Below are 19,223 nucleotides of genomic sequence, written 5' to 3'. Positions count from 1 at the left end.
GAATGGATACAGAAAATGTGGTACATTTATACAACGGAATACTACTCAGCTATTAAAAACAATGGACTTATGAAATTCTTGGACAAATGGATGTATCTGGAGGGTATCATCCTTAGTGAGGTAACCCAATCACAAAAGAAGTCATTAGATATACACTCACTGATAAATGGATATTAGCCCAGAAACATAGAACACCCAAGATACAATTTGCAAAACACAAGAAAATCAAGAAGAGGGAAGACCAATGGGTGGGTGGATACTTCATTCCTATAGGGAACAAAATACCCATGAAAGGAGTTACAAAGTTTGGAGCTAAGACTATCTAGAGACTACCCCACCCAGGGATCCATCCTATAATCAGCCACCAAACCCAGACACTATTGCATATACCACAAAGATTTTGTTGAAGGGACCCTGTTATAGCTGTCTCGTATGAGGCTATGCCAGTGCCTGGCAAATACAGAAGTGGATGCTCATAGTCATAAGATGGAACACAGGGCCCTCAATGGAGAAGCTAGAGAAAGCACCCAAGGAGCTGAAGGGTTCTGAAACCCTCTAAGTGGAACAATATGAACTAACCAGTGCCCCCAGAGCTCATGTTTCTAGCTGCATATGTAGCAGATGGCCTAGTCGGCCATCACTGGGAAGAGAGGCCCCTTGGAATTGCAAACTTTATATGCCCCAATACAGGGGAATGCCAGGGCCAAGAAGTGGGAGTGGGTGGGTAGGGGAGCAGGGTGGAGGGAGGGTATAGGGAACTTTCAGGATAGTATTTGAAATGTATATAAAGAAAATATCTAATAATAAATAAATAAATAAATAAATAAATAAATAAATAAAAAAGAAAGAAAACAGCTGAAAGTTTACTTGAAACCACTATTTCCCTTGTTTTCAAGATAGTTTCTCTATGTAACAGTCCTAGCTGCCCTGGAGTTTTGCAGACCAGGCTAGCCCCAAACTCACAAAGTTTCGCCTGCTCCTGCCTCTGGAGTACTTGGATAAAAGGCAAGTGCCACTCTGCAGGGGTTGGGTTGGTTTTCTGAAGCCAGGCTTTGTATAGTCTTGGTCTTGTATAGTCACAAGTTCTACAACTAGCTCTGTAGACCAGGTTGGGCACCACCTGCTTCTTACTCCTGAGTGCTAGGCTTAAAGGCATTTACCACCCCACTCCCTTTTCACACATACATCCCACACTTTTTTTTAAATGTGTATGGGTTTTACCTGAATGTGTGTATATGCACCATGTTAATTTTAATTTTATAAGTACTTTACCTATATGTACACCTGTTCACCATGTGCATACCCAAGGAGGCCAAAAGAGGTGTCAGATCCCCTGGATCTGGAATAGTTTGCCAAGTAGATGTTGGGAACCGAACCTGGGGCCTCCGGAAGTGCACCCAGTGCTACCAACTGCTATGCAATCTCTCCAGTTCCAAATATTTCCCTTTTATGTTTCTGAAAAAGCTGGAAGCCAAAGTTGTGGCTGAGTTTGTACACAATAGAAAACAGTTCTGTCTGCAAATACCTAAAAAAAAACCAAGTCCATATAAAGAATGTACTACATAGGCTGGAGTTCCAGCTCCATATTAATATACTTGCTGGATATGCATAATCCTCAGAATGGGACTCTGTTTCTCCTTAGTGGATTATTTACCACCTCCAACCCTCCCATCACAAAGAAAATAATGTTAATTCCTAGTATCAACTTAAGGAAACACTTCTGGTTGGACTGTTTTGAGCAATTCAAGAATAGGTTTCAATATAATGAGACAAACTACACCAAGCCATGTTAAGGGGAAATCATCCATTTTATTGTTTAAAGATCGCAAGACAACATCTGAATTTCTGGAGCACAATTTTAAATGCTTTACTTTTTCAATAAAGCAGAGTATAATAGGAAAAAAAAAACAAATCAGTTTCCAGTAATATCTATTACTCTATTCAGAATTAGGTCTTCCACAGATAGGTTACCTGGAAATAAAAGCCTGTTACAATAAGCAAAGCTTTAACCGCAGTGGCTACTTTTTGTGTCGGAAAAAAAGTTCATCCCTATAGGAGGAATGATGTGCTATGTAAATGGCCACAGATCTCAGCCTCAGCGGCACTCCAAGTCTATTATCCAATCCCACATTTAGTAGTTCAGTGAATTCTGAAAATCAGTTTACCTGTAACCATGCTGGCAATCTTTTAACTGATATTTATTCAGTTAAAAAATAAATTAGGAAATCTCTTAACTGATGTTCCTTGATTTACATTACTAAAGTTACACAGTTCACACAATGCAATTCTGCTATCAGAATTACATGAGACTTCTTGCTTAGGTTTTAATTAGCAGTAAGAATCACAAATTCAAGTTCTTAATTATCAATAATTTGTCAGCTAAGGTACATTCAGGCAATAGCTGCAACTACAGAATAGGTGCACTGCCTAGGTGCTTTGGAAAGACTTAATCTACAGCACTACTAACAGACAAGACTTATCTGTGAGTGGAGAGTCTAAGTGCAGTAGAGCAGTATAAACATACTCATATATTTAAGCCTCAAGCCCTCCACCCTTTACGGAAATGCAACTGTTTTCTACCATGAAGAACTCAAGCTCCGCGAGGGCCAATGTTTAATTTGTAGTCCAAACCAAGTGGTGGTACAATTCCCTACCAAGGCCGAATCCATAGAGTTTGAAGCTAAGTCCAGACATTCTAACACAGTCTAAAAATAAAATAACTGCCTGTATAGAGATGCTTCTTCAGAGCGGTGAACACCATTTAAGGTACTGGAGAGAACTGTAATTTACTAACCAAACATTTGAATACTTATATACTTACCTGGGATTTCATTTCTGCTGAAAGAAATGGGAAGAACAGGACTCACTTTAAAAAAAAAACAAACTTTAGAAAGGAAGGTAAAAATCTTATCACACTATTACTTTTGGAAGCAGCATAGGAGGGGCAGTCAAGGGCTGAAACACTGGTGAAACAGGTAAAACTTAGGCAGAAAAAAACCCTATATTATTATCAATAACAGTACCACAACTGTGACCTTCATGATTAATATTCACTCCTAAGAATTTTCATTTGGCACCAGATGGCATGTTCGAGAGAAACACCCTGGGATGTCTGAAAGCAGACATGGGTTTGTTAGCAGTCACAGGAGAATTTAACGGGAGCTGGGGTGTGTAAAACAGGCTGAAAAGTCTTAAGTCATCATCTAAACAAAGCACTGACAGTGCCAAGCATTAGGTCAGACACTAAAATGACTGATATAGGCTCATGTGGTTTATAAAACCTATAAAAAGACTACACCAGCAAGGTCCCTGTCACCCTGTCAGAGTTCAGACACTAAAACAGGAAGCAACATTTTAGTTTAAAACCTCAGAAGAATCAAGATCACTTCACATGAGTAAAAATACCTGAAAGCAAACATTTTTAAAAGCTCCAAAACCCAAAATATAAAGAAAAAAAAAAGGATCAGAAGACTTGATCAATCCACGGCATCACAAAACGGCTGGTTAATCTCTATCTCCCCTCCACATTAAGCATCCCATGGAAGACCAAGGGAGACCAGACCTTCCAGACCTGTGCACCACCTGTTTGCTGCAAAACTCTAAGAGATTCCTTGTGGAATAGCATTTCTTCTTTCTTGTCTCTCCCTATCATGCAGGAAGTAAGTCTGAATGTGCTATTCTATTATCATTATATATCATCCGTCTGCAACACAGAACTACACAGATACACACAAAGCATGTTATCTAGTTCCCTTCCCCCAGAAGGTTGAGGCTCAGGTATAGGGCAATTCTCCTGTGCGCAGTCTTTATTCAGGCTGACTCGGTGACTTCAACAGGCTTAATCATGTGGTCAGGTTTGTTGCCAGCTGCATAATGCTCCCACATCTGCAGATAAAGTCGCTCTAATTCCATTGTGTATTGTTTGGTGTTGAACAGAGGGCTAGATATTCTCTGTTTCCAGACTTTGCCACGAATTTTCTTCAGGCTAGGTGGTAAAAACAAAGAGAACCAAATTTACAAATCAGAAAACTCAGCACCAGACCGAATAAACACTTAGTCACTTCTGTGGCAAAATATGACCAAAGTTATACTTTTTCCAATTAGCCTGTCAACTTAACACAAACTAAAGTCATCTGGGAAGAGGGAGCCTCAAGTGAAAAACTACGTCCATCAAACTTGTCTGTGGGCATGTCTGTGGGACACTTTCTTGATTAATGAGGAATGACCCAGGCCAGTGTGGGCAGTGACAGCTCTAGGCAGGAGCTCCTTTGTTGTATTTTCTGCTTCAGTTCTTGCTTCCAGGTTCTTGCCTTGGCATGCCTTCATGGTGGGCTGTGATATGGATACCTAAGCCAAATAAAACCTTTCCTCTCCAAGTTTATTTTGGTCATGAGGCTTGTCACAGAATCAGCAATTTATTGAAAGATGGCTGTCCATCAATTGGACTCGACTCAACCATATTCATATTGTTTCCTTTCAAAGAAAAAAGACCCTATGAGCTCTATTTGTGTACTTGGGCGTGTATGCATGTGTTTGTATGTGCACATAGAGCCCAGACCCAGATTATGGGTCACCATGCCCAGTCTAGAAATTCTTAAAATTCATTGAACACTTAATTAAGATTTGTAGACTTGTTTTTATCTTTTTATTATCTATTTTTTTTTTTTAGTTGAGACAAGGGTTCAATATTCTATAGTCTAGGCTTGCCTAAAACTTAAGGCAATCCTCCTGCCTCAGTCTCCCAAGTGCTGGGATTACAAGTATGTGCCACCAAGTCTGGCCCCATATATATATGTGTGTGTGTGTGTGTGTGTGTGTGTGTGTGTGTGTGGGTGGATGGATAGATTACCTCAAATATAAGTATTGGGCTGGTGAGATGGCTCAGTGAGTAAGGGTGTTTGTTAGCCTTAAAACCTGAGCTCCATCCTAGGAAGGCAAGTGATGGGAGAAGCAACTCCTGAAAGCTGTCCTGACTTGATTGTTTTGGTGTCGTGACCTGTGCTTATGTATGCCTATACATACAAACCACTAAGGCTCACTCTGTGGTCAAATGTTCGCCATACCTTAAAAAGTAGTATTAAATTATAATTAATGATACTTGCTCTGAAGTGTTATATCCTTATATCTACAGCTTACTTTAAAATGTATCCCAAAAGTGGGTGGTTCATTGAGAACATGAACAGTAAAAAAAGGTATACTACACCAAATAAAATGATATATAATAGCATGATCTAAGTAGTGGATAGAATAGTGATTACTGTAAAATTGGAATTTTCATAACTAAATGTTGAGATAAAAATATTTTATGAAGCCAGGCACAGTGATTCACACCTTTAATCCCAGCACTTGGGAGACAGAGGCAGGTGGATCTCTGAGTTCGAGGCCAGCCTGGGCTCCAGAGTGAGTTCCAGGACAGCCAGGACTACACAGAGAAACCCTGTGTCAAAAAGAAAGAAAGAAAGAAAAGAAAGAAAAGAAAGAAAAGAAAGAAAAGAAAGAAAAGAAAGAAAAGAAAGAAAAGAAAGAAAAGAAAGAAAAGAAAGAAAAGAAAGAAAAGAAAGAAAAGAAAGAAAGAAAGGAAAGAAAGAAAGAAAGAAAGAAAGAAAGAAAGAAAGAAAAAGAAAGAAAAAGAAAGAAAAAGAAAGAAAAAGAAAGAAAGAAAGAAAGAAAGAAAGGGAAAAGGGAAAAGGGAAAAGGGAAAAGGGAAAAGGGAAAAGGGAAAAGGGAAAAGGGAAAAGGGAAAAGGGAAAAGGGAAAAGGGAAAAGGGAAAAGGGAAAGGGAAAGGGAAGGAAAGGAAGGAAAGGAAGGAAAGGAAGGAAAGGAAAGGAAAGGAAAGGAAAGGAAAGGAAAGGAAAGGAAAGGAAAGGAAAGGAAAGGAAAGGAAAGGAAAGGAAGAGAGAGAGAGAGAGAGAGAAAGAAAGAAAGAAAGAAAGAAAGAAAGAAAGAAAGAAAGAAAGAAAGAAAGAGAAAAAGAAAGAAAGGAAGAAAAGGAAAAAAGAAAAAAAAGAGAAAAAAAGCCAGTACTCAAGGGAAACCATAATTTTATCTTAGTATGGTGGCATAGTCATAATCCTCAAATCTGGGAAGCCAAAGTAAGGAAAAACAAGTTCAAGGCCAACCTGAGCTAGGTCCTTTGCATGTATAATATGGTTGTATAACCTGGTGTTCTTGTGAGACAACAGGAGTGGGGTGTCTCTCACTCTTTTGCCTGTTCTGGGTTCATGCCTAGTCTTACTGTGCCATGTTCACAGAGAAGCAAATCTGGGGAAGACAGGACAGGGGACACAAGGACTGGCAGGAATGGAGTGAGGAGAAATTGTGTTCTGGATATACTGTAGGATAAAAATATACAAAAAGGTTTGGTTTGGTTTTCCCAGAGAGGGTTTCTCTGTGTAATAAAGCCCTTAAATATCCTGAACGTGCTCTACAGACCATGCTGGCCTGAAACTCATAGAGATCCAACACACAAACACCATAAAACAAAAAGCCTATTTCACTGAATGGGCTGAAGCCCCAATTACCTTAGTATGATCCCTCTAATTCTCACTTATTTTTAGGCAACTAAGGTTTTTTGGTTTTGTTTTTTAATTATCCTCCTGTGAAGAAGTATTAGGATCAAACATCTGACACTTTGGAAAGTTATTAAAATTTCGTGAATATTCCCTAAGAGTTTAGATCATGTCCTCCCCCAGGGAGCATACAACAATTTATCTATTTTGTATTATTGTTAATTTATGGCTTCACTTTAGCTACAGACTCAGATATATAGTTTGTTCCTGGCAGTTTACTTACTATTCTAGATCGGTTCCCAGTTTCACAGCTATGTCTTCATATTCCTGTCTGCTTTTAGCAATGAGCTCGAGACATCCTAGACAAGTAAGCTGAGAAGCTGCAACTCGAGAGGCAAGAGTCTCTCCTAGAAAGTAAAAAGATAGTAATTGTACATCTTAGAACTGTAAGTCACATAGTCGTCATTGCTAATTGCATTTAAATATCCACACATTACAGATGGAGAGGATGGTGCCAAGTATTCAGGCTTGAATAAGTCCCATTTTCTATCACCCTGCCTTAATTACTTCTACTCCATACAAGTTAACCTTCAAATATCCCCTTTTGACTCAAAAGGAAAAATTTTAATGCATAAAAAAAAGAGTGTGATGATTTTATCAGCCACTAACCTGGCATAGTCACCATGGGTGTTCCTGCCCAGAGAACATCCATCCCTGTGGTGTGTCCATTACACAAAGGAGTATCCAGGCAGACATCAGCCAGCTGACCTCTCCTGACATGCTCCTCTTTAGGAGCCACAGGTGAGAAAATGATACGGTTCTGGGGAAGGCCCATATTTTGTGCATATTGTTGAATATTGGGTTCTCCTACTGCTGGAAAACGCAACAGCCAAAGCACGCTGTTAGGCACACGTTTCAGAATCTTTAAAAAAAAAAAAAAAGGAAAAAGAGAAGATTAATAGATTAATAGTACATCTGCCTTTCCCAAAATCATTCTACTTCACTTTACTCTTTCCATTGGAAAGTACACTTGGGGTCTTGTGATGTAGTCCTACCTATTGGCAGAGCTTGCCAAGAGCTCACAAAGTCCCTAAAACCACATGTTCTGGCACTGTGGCACGCACCAACAATCCTGGCAGAGCTCAATCAGGGCGTTCCTACATTCAAGGAGAACCTATCTCAAACAAGTAAAGAAACCTGCTTGGGACCTAGGTCTTTCCTTCAAACAGATGAATCAAATTATTCAAGTTTTTTTCTCTTAGCTGTCCCCAAAGTTATTTGAAGACAGAGAAAATAATATTAGAAGAAAGCCAATTTACTAACTGGTACAATTTGAGGCAACTATATGTGGCAATGGTCTTCATTAAAGATGGGAATTTGGGGTGTCTTTGCTTTGTTAATTTGCATGTTAAAAAATCTTTTGAAAATTCTGTGTGTGTGTGTGTGTGTGTGTGTGTGTGTGTGTGTGTGTATCATTTTCACCCTCCATTATTTACCCCTCCAATTTTTGCTGACTCCCCCTACCTTCATGTATATAGTTGTTGTTTTTGTGTGTTTACAATCCACTGAATTTAACTGGGCTTGCTTGCATTAAGAATGGAGAAGTGAGAGGCCCATTGGACACGCAAACTGTATATGCCCCAGTACAGGGGAACGCCAGGGCCAAAAAAACGGGAATGGGTGGGTAGGGAAGTGGGGGGGAGGGTATGGGGGACTTTTGGGATAGCATTGGAAATGTAATTGAGGAAAATATGTAATAAAAAATATTAAAAAAAAAAAAAAAGACCCGGAAGTCCTATAGCAAACTATGGCCAGCCAAAAAAAAAAAAAAGAATGGAGAAGTGATAAACTGGGGCATGGGCAAATTACCACTACAGAAAATGACTCTCCATTTCCCAGTAACAATTATTCCCAATAGTTCCTCAGGGAGGGGTGGGGCTGTGTAAACGTCTCCCATATTTTTGTTTTTAAGGGATCTCATTAAGTTTCCCAGGCTGGCCACAAACTCCAGGACTCAAGCAATTCTCTGTCTCAACTCCCAGCATCAATACTGTAACTCCAGTTCCAAGGGATCAATGCCCATTTCTGTCCTTCATGGGTACCAAGTATACATGTGGTACACCAACATGCATTCACATTGGCTGCTCTTCCTGAAAACCTGGGTTTAATTTCTAACACACACATGGCAGCTTACAGTATAATCCCTGTTCAAGAGATCTGACACTCTTACACAGACATACATGCAGGCAAAACATCAATATACATAAAATTCAATATTTTTTTTAAAAATTTTTTTAAAAAATTGTTGCTGTCTGGACAGAACACTTTAAATAAATAAATGCATTATATCATGAAATTTAAAAATCACAAAACTGGAGCCAGGTGTGATGATGCACACCCTAGAGAGAGTCCTAGGGACAGCCAGGGCTATGTACAAAGACCCTTTCTTTAAAAATGAAAATAAAACACAACACTGGGAACAGGGGCTGCAGAGATGGCTCAGTGATTAAGAGTACTGACTGCTCTTCCAGGGGTCCTGAGTTCAATTCCCAGCAACCACATGGCGGCTCACAACCATCTGTAATGGGATCTGATGCCCTCTTCTGGTGTGTCTGAAGACAGCTACAGTGTACACACATAAATAAATCAATCTTAAAAAAAAAAAAAAAACTGGGGACAAAGCTCACTGATACAAAGCTTATCTACTGTTTATCAACCCCAAGTTTGATCCGTCAACACTGGGGGAAAATAAGACAACGTTAGAAGGTAAAATACAAACTGAAAATGACTGTGAACATAGCTCAGTTGGTACAGTTACTTGCCTGGCATGAAGGGAATCCTGGATTAATTCCCAGCACTTAGGAGTTAGAAGTAGAATGAATACAAGTTCAAAGTTACCCTCTGCTATGTAACAAGGCCAGCCTGGGATACACGTGACCTCATCTCAAAAACAACAATACAGGCATACAGACTGAGTTGGTTGTATTTATGCACTTAGGAGTACACATGAATAAACACATCACACACAGACCACCACCAACAAATACTACTACTAAAGAATAAAAGCAACAACAAGTAAAGAAAAAGCCATGAATTTGAAAGAGAAAAGGGAGTATGTATGGGAGGGTTTGGCGGGAAGAAAAGGAGAAATATTATTTATAATCTCAAAAAATAAAAAATTATTTAAAACTGAAAAATTCACAACTCTTAAAAGATTAGAAATGAATACAACAGTCCATAAACAAAATGGGGAAGGGAGATTCAGCAAGATAGCTCGTATAGATCTTTACTCATTAATGGGCATTAATAATAAACCTACACATACTCACATTTGCCCACATCTGCAGGGTAGATGGGTCAATTTTATATAACTGATTAAAGTTACAGTACACAATGGCATCTTCTGGTAGCCCATACTGGGAACGGGTGGTTACAATAATGGTACGGGGAACTTCCTCTCCGGTTGCAGCCTTATTATTAATCTAGAATAATGAAAAGAGCATAATGATTAAATTTAGAGTTAACACAGGCTAAGGGGGTTGTAGGTGTAGTTTAGCTGCTATAGGGCTTGCCAAGCATGCAAAAGGCCCTGGTTTTGAGTCAAGTACTGCATAAAACAAGGCATGGTGGTATACTTACCTATAATTCTAGCACTCAGGACATAGATGTTGGAGGACCAAAAATCAGTGTTTGAAGCTAGCCAGGGCTATATGAGAACCCCACTGACAAAAGCCTTTCCAAAAGGGGGACAGGCCAAGGGATGGGGTTATATTTATATAGCAGAGTACTTATCTAGAATGCATAAGGTCCTGTGCTTGACACACATACTCTTCTTTCTTCTGACCCAATACTCACTCGCTCGCTCTCTCACCTCTTTCTCTCCCTCTCCTCCTCCTCCTCCCCACCCCCAATATAAATGGTTTCAATAGTCATGCTTCCCAAGTGCTAGGCTTACAGTGGTGTGCCACTATGCAAGACTTGGCCTTTCTTTTTTTGTTTGTTTAAGACAGGGTCTCAAGTAGCTTTGGGTTGCCTGGAACTTGCTATATATATAGTCCAGAGTGGCCTCAAATTTGTAGGCAGGTAGGTCTTTTATGACCTTGACACTAGTCTAGTGTAACATTTTATTTAGATAGATAGACTAATCTAGAAAGAACTAAATGCCTTAACAAAAAATTCTTGCTTCAGTCAAGATACTGAAAGGGCAGGAGAGCTGTGAAGCTTTAGAATAGTCTGGGCTAAATAGCCAGATCCTGTCTCACAAAAACCAAACCAAACCAAACCAAACAAACAAAAAACCAAGGGCTGGTGACGGTAGCCTTTACTCTCAGCCCTTGGGAGGCAGAGGCAGTTCAGAGAGTTCCAGGACAGGCAGGGCTACCCAAAATAAACTTTGTCTCAAAAAAACAACCAGAAATAACTAAAACCCTATAACCAATAGTAAGCTTTTACATTTTACCCTGTTCATTGATAAAGTGGCCTTCTCCGAATTATACACACTCTCCCAGGTAAATGTCAATTACTACTCTCCAAAGAACCTCTTCTCCTAAGAATCTCCTTATACTGAGGGACAACTATAGTCTTTATTAGAAAATCCCATACTTTTGTCTTACACTGTCACGTGAGTGTAACATATCAATAAAATTGCTAACACTTTAGAGGTCTAAGACAAAAAGGCCCTTTTACACTTTTATTGATAGAGCTATATATATGTACCTAATCAAGAATATAATATACTCATGGAATAATACTATATTATAGTGATTAAGACATGAACTGTAAAGTAATTCCATTTGCTGAAAGATACAAATACAAGGAACTACACTGCATTGTGCTGAATATAATGTACACCCAAACCTACAAAAGCACAGCAAGCTGGCATCAATGAGTATGGAAAAAAAGAGACTAGAGATTAATACAGAAACTGGGGACTTTAAGATCTAAACTGACAGGCTGGAGAGATGGCTCAGTGGCTAAGAGTACTGACTGTTCTTCCAGAGGTCCTGAGTTAATTTCTCAGCAACCACATGGTGGCTCACAACCATCTGTAATGGGATCCAATGCAGATCTAAACTGACTTTGTTGTTGTTGTTGTTGTTTGGTTTTTTTGAGACAGGGTTTCTCTATGCAGTCCTGGCTGACCTGGAACTCACTCTGTAGACCAGGCTGGCCTCGAACTCAGAAATCCGCCTGCCCCTGCCTCCCAAGTGCTGGGATTAAAGGCGGACGCCACCACTGCCCAGCTAAACTGACTTTTAAAAAAAATTAAGGGGGAGGGGAATGGAGAGATGGCTCAACAGTTAAGAGCACTGACTGCTCTTCCAGAGGTCATGAGTTCAAATCCCAGCAACCACATGGTGGCTCACAACCATCTGTAATGGGATCTGATGCCCTCTTCTGGTGTGACTGAAGACAGCTACAGTGTACTCATATACATAAGATAAATAATCTTAAAAAAAAAAAAAAAAAGAGCCGGGGCGTGATGGCGCACGCCTTTAGTCCCAGCACTCGGGAGGCAGAGGCAGGCGGATTTCTGAGTTCAAGGCCAGCCTAGTCTACAAAGTGAGTTCTAGGACAGCCAGGGCTACACAGAGAAATCCTGTCTCGAAAAAAAACAAAACAAAACAAAACAAAAAAAGATCTGAATTGAAAGGTTGTGCAGGATTTGGCCAGAGAAAGGATAAGTTTACAGAAGCAAAAACTATATGGTGCACAGAAAGGCAAATACAAAATGTTAGCACAGTAGGTTCTCACTAAGGAGCCTGATAGCTGAAGCCAAATGACTTTAAAACCAGACACAGCTTCAAAAGAGCCAGTTCCCAATAAGCTTATCTCTTACTCTGTAAAATGGAGTGGCCATAAGACTTAGAGGAAAGGATGGGTGTCATGTATGTGATACATAATTACAGTCCTTTTACCTGTGTAGTCGCCAGTCCATTGCTAATACTGAATCCGTTAATTGTTATCTGAATCTGCCCTCTGTTAATCATTTCAATTACTGCTTCTGCAATCGTATTCATGGGAATAACGGGCATATTAAGAGCTGTGTTACTGCTGTCTGGATTGTCACCTCCATCAGGACATTTCATCTGGAAAAAAAAAATCAGCAAGACAAAAATGAACTATAAACAAAAAAAAAAAAAATCACAAATTTGATTTGCTTCAATGACAAATGCTGACTAGGTTCTGACCTTGACAATCTTCACATCGGGTAGGCTATCGAGAAATGCTTTGAGATCGATGCCATTCAGAACTATCCGATTATCATAAATGTGCCCATTGGATTTAAAATCGATGACTGCTTTTTTCTAATGGAAAAAAATTCAGACATCCCTTTTCGTAAAGGTGAATCTGGACAACAAAGGGAGGATCAAACACAGTTCTCGGGGTTTCCTCATATCATTGTTTTCTGCCTACCTTCAGGTGAGGGAACATATTAGCATGATCACCAATAAAGAAAGTATGGGGCATATAAGCCAGTTTCTCAGAATACTGCTCTGCAACTTCAGCTGGGGAAGTTTCCTGATCAGTGATGATGTAATCCATGAACAGTGCACCACTAGTCCCAGGGTAGCCCAGCCACATGGCCTTAAAAAAATACAAACAAAAACAATCAGACCAAAAGCTAACAACTGTTATCCATCCATAAACCTACCAACTTACTGTAGATATAGCAACCATCTCCCCAAAGGAGTTCTTTCAAACGAGAATCTTCATCAAAAGGCTCTCAAATTATGTATGTAAATAAATGAGAGGCTGGTTTCATTAGTCAAGAGCAATCCAGCAGCCTTTCCAAATAACTTTGTGTTAAGGTGTTCTTCAAATGTGTTAAGCAAAGGAGCTGTTAATAGAAAACCATGAAATGCCTGTTTCCACTGATATTTTACTGGTAGGCACTATGTCTACACCTAAAAATCTATCCTCGTCCATTCCAAGAACACACTTTTAAAATAAAGAATGTCTATTTTTGTTTTCCAGAGCAGTTAGCCAGATGGAGAAAACCCAAAACCCACTATCTTTTCAGACCAATAGACATTGTAAGTGATTGTTCTTTTACCTGAATAGGAGCTGGCCTAAGAGCAAAGAGCTCATTCCGAGCACCCTTGGTATACCCATTCATATTCACAAGGATGTGAATTCCATCTTGGTGGATGCGGTCGGCTGCTTTTCCATTACAAGGAATCTGTGGAACACACAGGAAGAACGATGTAGAATCTTAGATTAATACAATTGGTTTTAATAACATTAAACAGAATTTAGAGACCTAGATGAAAAAAAGAGATGGGAAAGCTAGGGCCAGTGGCTCACTCTTGTGTCCCAGCACTTGTTAGGTAGAAGCAAGAGGATCAGAAGATAAACACCAGCCTCAGCTACAAGAGACCCTGTCGCAAAAAAAAAGATGAGGGGGGGCTGGAGAGGTGGCTCAGTGGGTAAGAGCACTGACTGCTCTTCCAAAGGTCTTGAGTTCAATTCCCAGCAACCACGTGGTGGCTCACAACCATCTGTAATGAGATTTGACGCCCTCTTGTGGTGTGTCTGAAGACAGCTACGGTGTACTCAGACATGATTAAAATCTCTCACATAATCTACTGTTTACCTCTTTGAAAGAAAAAAAAACAGGCTAAGTTTGAAGGAAAAAAAAAAGGAGATGAAAACCAAGTCAGTGAACTAGGCAACATAGAGCTTAGGACTGCTATAATATCAAAGCATTGCAGAGATAGAAAATAAAGGAAGCTAAGCTTCCATCTAAATTGAATGGCTTAGTAAGTTCCAGAAAGGAGCTAGTATTTGAAATAGGCCTCAAAGATGAACAAGAGGCCAAGCACATTGTTACGAGCCTGGTAGGTAAGCATTATGACTTTGCAACCAGCTAGAGATAAATACTTAAGACTCTGTCTTAAAAAATAGACAGATAAGCCACATAACAAAAGATGACTAGAAGTTTGACATAATATAATTACAATGGAAAGTGGTATAAACAGAGGACTATAACAGACTCAGTAAGAGTGCTAGTGCTTCCTATACAAGCAAGATGACCTGAGTGTGGCTTCCAGGATCCATATAAAAAGCCAGATGTGGCCACCCATGTGCACCTCAAACCTTAGGTCTGTGGAGGTTGAAGGCAGGAGGATACAGAGTTTGCTAGCTTCCAGCCTAGCCCCAGGTTCACTGAGAGACCCAGTCTTCAGAAAAGAAGGTTCAAGAGTAGTACTGCAAGATCTCCACAGTTGACTGAGCATGTCTGGACTTCATTTTTGAGGCATGGTCTCTAGCCCAGACAGACCGTGAACCCTGATCCCACTGTCTCTGCCTCCACCTCTAAAAATGCTGAGATTATAGGTATGAGCCATAACACCCAGTTTATACAGTGCTACAAAGCAAATCCAGGGTTTCATGTATAATAGGAAAGCACTATACTACATTAACTATGTCCCCAATCCAGTGACTTATTTATACATGTGTTTACATGCAAATATATGCATACTTAGTTAGACATATTCATGTCTAAAGGTATATTTCTTTACTTGTCACCCATGTGAATAATAGAACCTACAGCAAATTAAATTCTCCCATAGGTTTCAACTTTAATTCATCACAAAATTTACAGAGTAAAGAACAGAGCCAAACACAGAAATAAAGACAACTAACCAGAAGGGCATGGTAGCACCTACCACAATCTCAGAACTTATAGAGGGCTGAAGCAAAAGGAACACTACAGAAGGCCAACCTGGTCTACATTGTGTATTTCAGGCCAGACAGGGTTAGGAGCATAGTAAGTCTCTGCCTCAATGCTCCCCCTGCCACCCTACAAAAGAATGAAACAACAAAGCTGGGGGCTGGTGAGATGGCTCAGTGGGTAAGAGCACCCGACTGCTCTTCCGAAGGTCCGAAGTTCAAATCCCAGCAACCACATGGTGGCTCACAACCACCCGTAATGAGATCTGATGCCCTCTTCTGGTGTATCTGAAGACAACTACAGTGTACTTACATATAATAAATAAATAAATCTTTAAAAAAAAAAAAAAAAAAAAGAAACAACAAAGCTGGGCGGTAGTGGCGCACGCCTTTAATCCCAGCACTCAGGAGGCAGAGGCAGGAGGATTTCTGAGTTCGAGGCCAGCCTGGTCTATAAAGTGAGTTCCAGGACAGCCAGGGCTATACAGAAAAACCAAAAGAAAAAAGAAAAAAAAAAGAAAAAAAAGAAAGAAACAACAACAACACACAAACATTCTCAGAAATAGGTAAGGCAACTTTCTACTACTGTGTTGTTTTATTTTTAATGAGATGGGGGCCTCACATAGCCTTTGCTTTCTTTGAAAGAAATCCTCATCTTCTTAACACCCAAGATGTATTTCCTTTTTAAACTATTTATTCTTTTATTTATTCAGTAGGGTTTTGTTTTTGTTTTGTTTTGTTTGTTTTTTCCTAGACAGGGTTTCTCTATATATAAAACTAAAAATCTTTTAGGGGAAAAAAAAAATGGAAGGATCAGAACGATCACAGTTTTACCTGAGAAAGATCAATGAAATGATTGGCTTCCGCCATCACCTTCACTCGAAAGTTTGTACCATCATCCGGGCTCAAGGCATAGCAGAATACCTGAAAGGCAGGGAGGGGACAGTGTGCTCAATAACCTTTGCTCCAACCTTCTCAAAAGGAAGTGAAGTTAATGCTGAAGATGACAGGGTAAAGCCACCAAAAAACCCATTCTTACCTCAAACTTATCAGGATTATGCATGCCTGGAATAGACTGCATAAGGTGTGAAGTAGGGTGATTCCCGAAGTCAGAACTCACATAGCCTACACGCAATCGGCCATCACTGAGCTTCAAGTCTTTTGGATGTTCATATGGTGGTTTATGAAGGACATTAATCTAGCAGCAGAATAAATGGTCATTAGGAAAATCAAGTCATGTGTAAATGTTTTATCTAAAAAACCGTTAGAACTGAGACTGGTGATGAAGCGCAGTTGGTAGTGCGCTTTGCCTAGCACATATAAAGTCCTAGTGGTTCTGATGCCAGAACCACATGAAAAGCAGGCATATGGTATCCCAACCCTCAGGAGGCTGAGGCATATGGATCGCTGAGCCTACACACTGGGTTACCAGCCATCCAGTATCATGTAGTGAGACAAAACAACAACGACAAAAACTACATGAGCATGTTGGTGCACCCCTGAGACCCTGTAATTGTGAGGTAGAAATATAAAGGATCTGAGGTTCGAGGTGATCCTCAGAGAATTTAAAGCTAACCTGGCATACATGAAACCTATCCCAAACAAAGCTAAAACAAATGATGACAAATCTAAAATTGGAGAGCTGGGGAGCTGTCTCAGCTGTTAAGAGCACTGATTGCTCTTCCAGAGGTCCTGAGTTCAATTCCCAGCAACCATATGGTGGCTCACAACCATCTGTAATGGGATCCGATGCCCTCTTCTGGCCTATAGATGTATTTTATATGCAGCAGAGCACTCAGAAATTAAACATTAAAACAACCATATAAACCCACACCTATGAAAAAAACTTTGGATAGCAAACTTCATTTAGTTCATGTGGCCAGTTTGATGTCACCTTAGCAGTTTAGGTCAGCAGTTCTGTGGCAGCTGCACAGTGTGCATGCTTCATACATAACCTGTACTGAGACCTATGAAACAGCCTGAACAGATCTCACAGTTCTAGGAAGAAAGAAATGTGAATGGAGTAGGAAAACCCTTACCGTATTTTAGGAAATTCTGTGGAGAAGCATTTTTTGGGGGGGGGAGAGGAAGGAGGGAGGGAGAAAGAAGGAAAGAGGGAGGAGGGAGAGGGGGGGGGGGAAAGAGACAGAGAATCTACCACTGTTTCCTTCCTGGAGCAGGTTCTAAACTCTAAACTTCTAAAGTCGTGTTCTAATTCTCACATGCTCTATTTAAGCACCATGTAGGACTTTTGTTGTCCTTGCCTTTAGCTTGCCTTTTTTTTTCCTCCCTGAGACAGGTTTTCTCTGTGTAGCCCTGGCTGTCCTGGAACTCACTTTGTAGACCAGGCTGGCCTCGAACTCAGAAATCCTCCTGCCTCCGCCTCCCGAGTGCTGGGAATAAAGGCGTGCGCCACCACACCTGGCTTCTTAGCTTGCTTTTTAGATGGGAAGTTTCTGCTTGGTTGTGGTTTGGAGGCAGGAGCTATGTATGCTATGTAGCCTAGGCTGGCCTCAATTCACCATCCTCTGCCTCTAAGTTTTGAGATTACAGAAGTACTGGGATAGGTTTGTGCCACTATGCCTAGCCTAAATTTCCACCTTAAAGGAAAACACTACCATTAGAAACGAAGAACTGCGCTGCAGTCAGGCCACAGTGAAGCCACAGTGAAGAGTAGCTTCAAGGGCAGCTAAGACAGTTTCATTTCTAGCTGGTAAAGCCATACATTTAATTTATACAATGTTTTTCTCTATCTGCATTTTAGTTTATAACAAAAAGATTAAAACAGGAGTCACCTTATCCAAGCAGAGATTCCCATGCCTCTCTGCAATAGCCTTCCTGAAGCCATGGGAAAGAGGGTACAGCATGCTATGGTGAGGATGGACAGAAGGCAGTCTATTCTTCTCTAGCTGCTCAGCTACAATACTAACCAATTTCTTCATCCGCTCATCATAGTCTGTCCAATCACAGACAATCTAGAGGAAGCAAAAAGAAATTATCACCCAAAAAACCTACCCAAAGATTTATTTTACAAGTATTTGAGCTCCTAGAGTAGTATTAGGCAATCTCCTACAAGCATGGTCTTGCGGCTGGCTCGCTGAGAAAAGGCGTACCTTGCGTACCTGACAACGAGTCCAATGCCTAGGACCCAGGTGCTAAAAGAAATGACTCCTAAAAGCTGCCCTATGACTGCCAGTTGCCCCAAAAAAATAAAAATAAAATAAAAAATAAAAATGAAAACACTGTCTTGTCTCTAAACAGGCCTAGATTATTATGACACACAATTAAAAAATGGTGACGTTGCAGAAAGAAAAATAATGGACCATTTATTCTTTACCTGTAGGCAATGAGCCAAGTTACAATAAGCATCAGGAAAGTCAGGCTTAAGTTTCAGAGCTGTGCGGTAAGAAGCTATTGCTTCTGGGATATTCCCTGAATCCTGGAAAGAAAACGAACTTGTAAGGAGTTTCTTACAATGATAGGTCAGTGCTAAGGTACCCCATATTTGAATAAACAACAGTACCTTGTGAATGGAGGCCAGATTGCTGTGTGCATCAGCAAAGGCAGGATTAATCTGGATGGCACGAGTATAACACTGCAAAGCGCCCTGCACATCCTGCATCTCCTTTAGAGTGTTTCCCATATTGGAATAAGCATCAGCAAATGTAGGACTAATTCTGAAGGAGAAGACAAAGGTTTGATTACCTCATGCAAAATCTTGTTGTAAAGCACTTGGGGGCTTTGGCACATGGTTTAGTGCTACAATACTCGCCTACCAAGCGTGAGGCCTAGTTTGAAACCCCAGCACCAAAGAGGGAAGGAGAATCATTTTAACACCTGCCAAATGTCAAACCTTTAATTAGGTAATAAATTATTAAATAGTAACAATAAATGATGATAACTGGGGCTCAGCAATTAGGAACTCTCATTGCTCTTCCAGAGCCTGAATTCTGTTCCCAACATCAACGTCCAGCTCTAGGGGCATAAAGCACCCACTTAGGGAATTTATGCACATTTTATACACATATAATACACAC

At 40.3% G+C, this 19,223-nt stretch overlaps 1 protein-coding gene across 4 annotated transcripts in view; it reads right to left on the bottom strand.

Moving 5' to 3' along the window:
• Positions 1 to 1,789: 1,789 nt before the first annotated feature.
• Positions 1,790 to 19,223, bottom strand: part of Ogt (O-linked N-acetylglucosamine (GlcNAc) transferase (UDP-N-acetylglucosamine:polypeptide-N-acetylglucosaminyl transferase)) — a 44,341-nt gene continuing 26,907 nt past the window's right edge. For 3 of the 4 annotated variants that reach the window (XM_011247503.2, NM_139144.4, NM_001290535.1), the window contains 13 exons: positions 18,710 to 18,863; positions 18,524 to 18,625; positions 17,982 to 18,161; positions 16,226 to 16,384; positions 16,021 to 16,110; positions 13,568 to 13,693; positions 12,928 to 13,098; positions 12,702 to 12,818; positions 12,429 to 12,599; positions 9,840 to 9,992; positions 7,180 to 7,432; positions 6,794 to 6,917; positions 1,790 to 3,985 (listed from right to left, as the gene is read on the bottom strand). In XM_011247503.2, the coding sequence (XP_011245805.1) occupies positions 3,811 to 3,985; positions 6,794 to 6,917; positions 7,180 to 7,432; positions 9,840 to 9,992; positions 12,429 to 12,599; positions 12,702 to 12,818; positions 12,928 to 13,098; positions 13,568 to 13,693; positions 16,021 to 16,110; positions 16,226 to 16,384; positions 17,982 to 18,161; positions 18,524 to 18,625; positions 18,710 to 18,863 (1,975 nt within the window). In that variant the 3' untranslated portion in view covers positions 1,790 to 3,810. The remainder of the gene's footprint in view (positions 3,986 to 6,793; positions 6,918 to 7,179; positions 7,433 to 9,839; positions 9,993 to 12,428; positions 12,600 to 12,701; positions 12,819 to 12,927; positions 13,099 to 13,567; positions 13,694 to 16,020; positions 16,111 to 16,225; positions 16,385 to 17,981; positions 18,162 to 18,523; positions 18,626 to 18,709; positions 18,864 to 19,223) is intronic. The other variant, XM_006527736.3, reaches the window with a different exon arrangement.

Source organism: Mus musculus, chromosome X (genome assembly GCF_000001635.26).
Source record: "Mus musculus strain C57BL/6J chromosome X, GRCm38.p6 C57BL/6J".
NCBI lineage: Eukaryota > Metazoa > Chordata > Mammalia > Rodentia > Muridae > Mus > Mus musculus.
The sequence above is the reverse complement of the archived record's forward strand: the minus strand, read 5'-3'. Positions and strand labels throughout refer to the sequence as shown.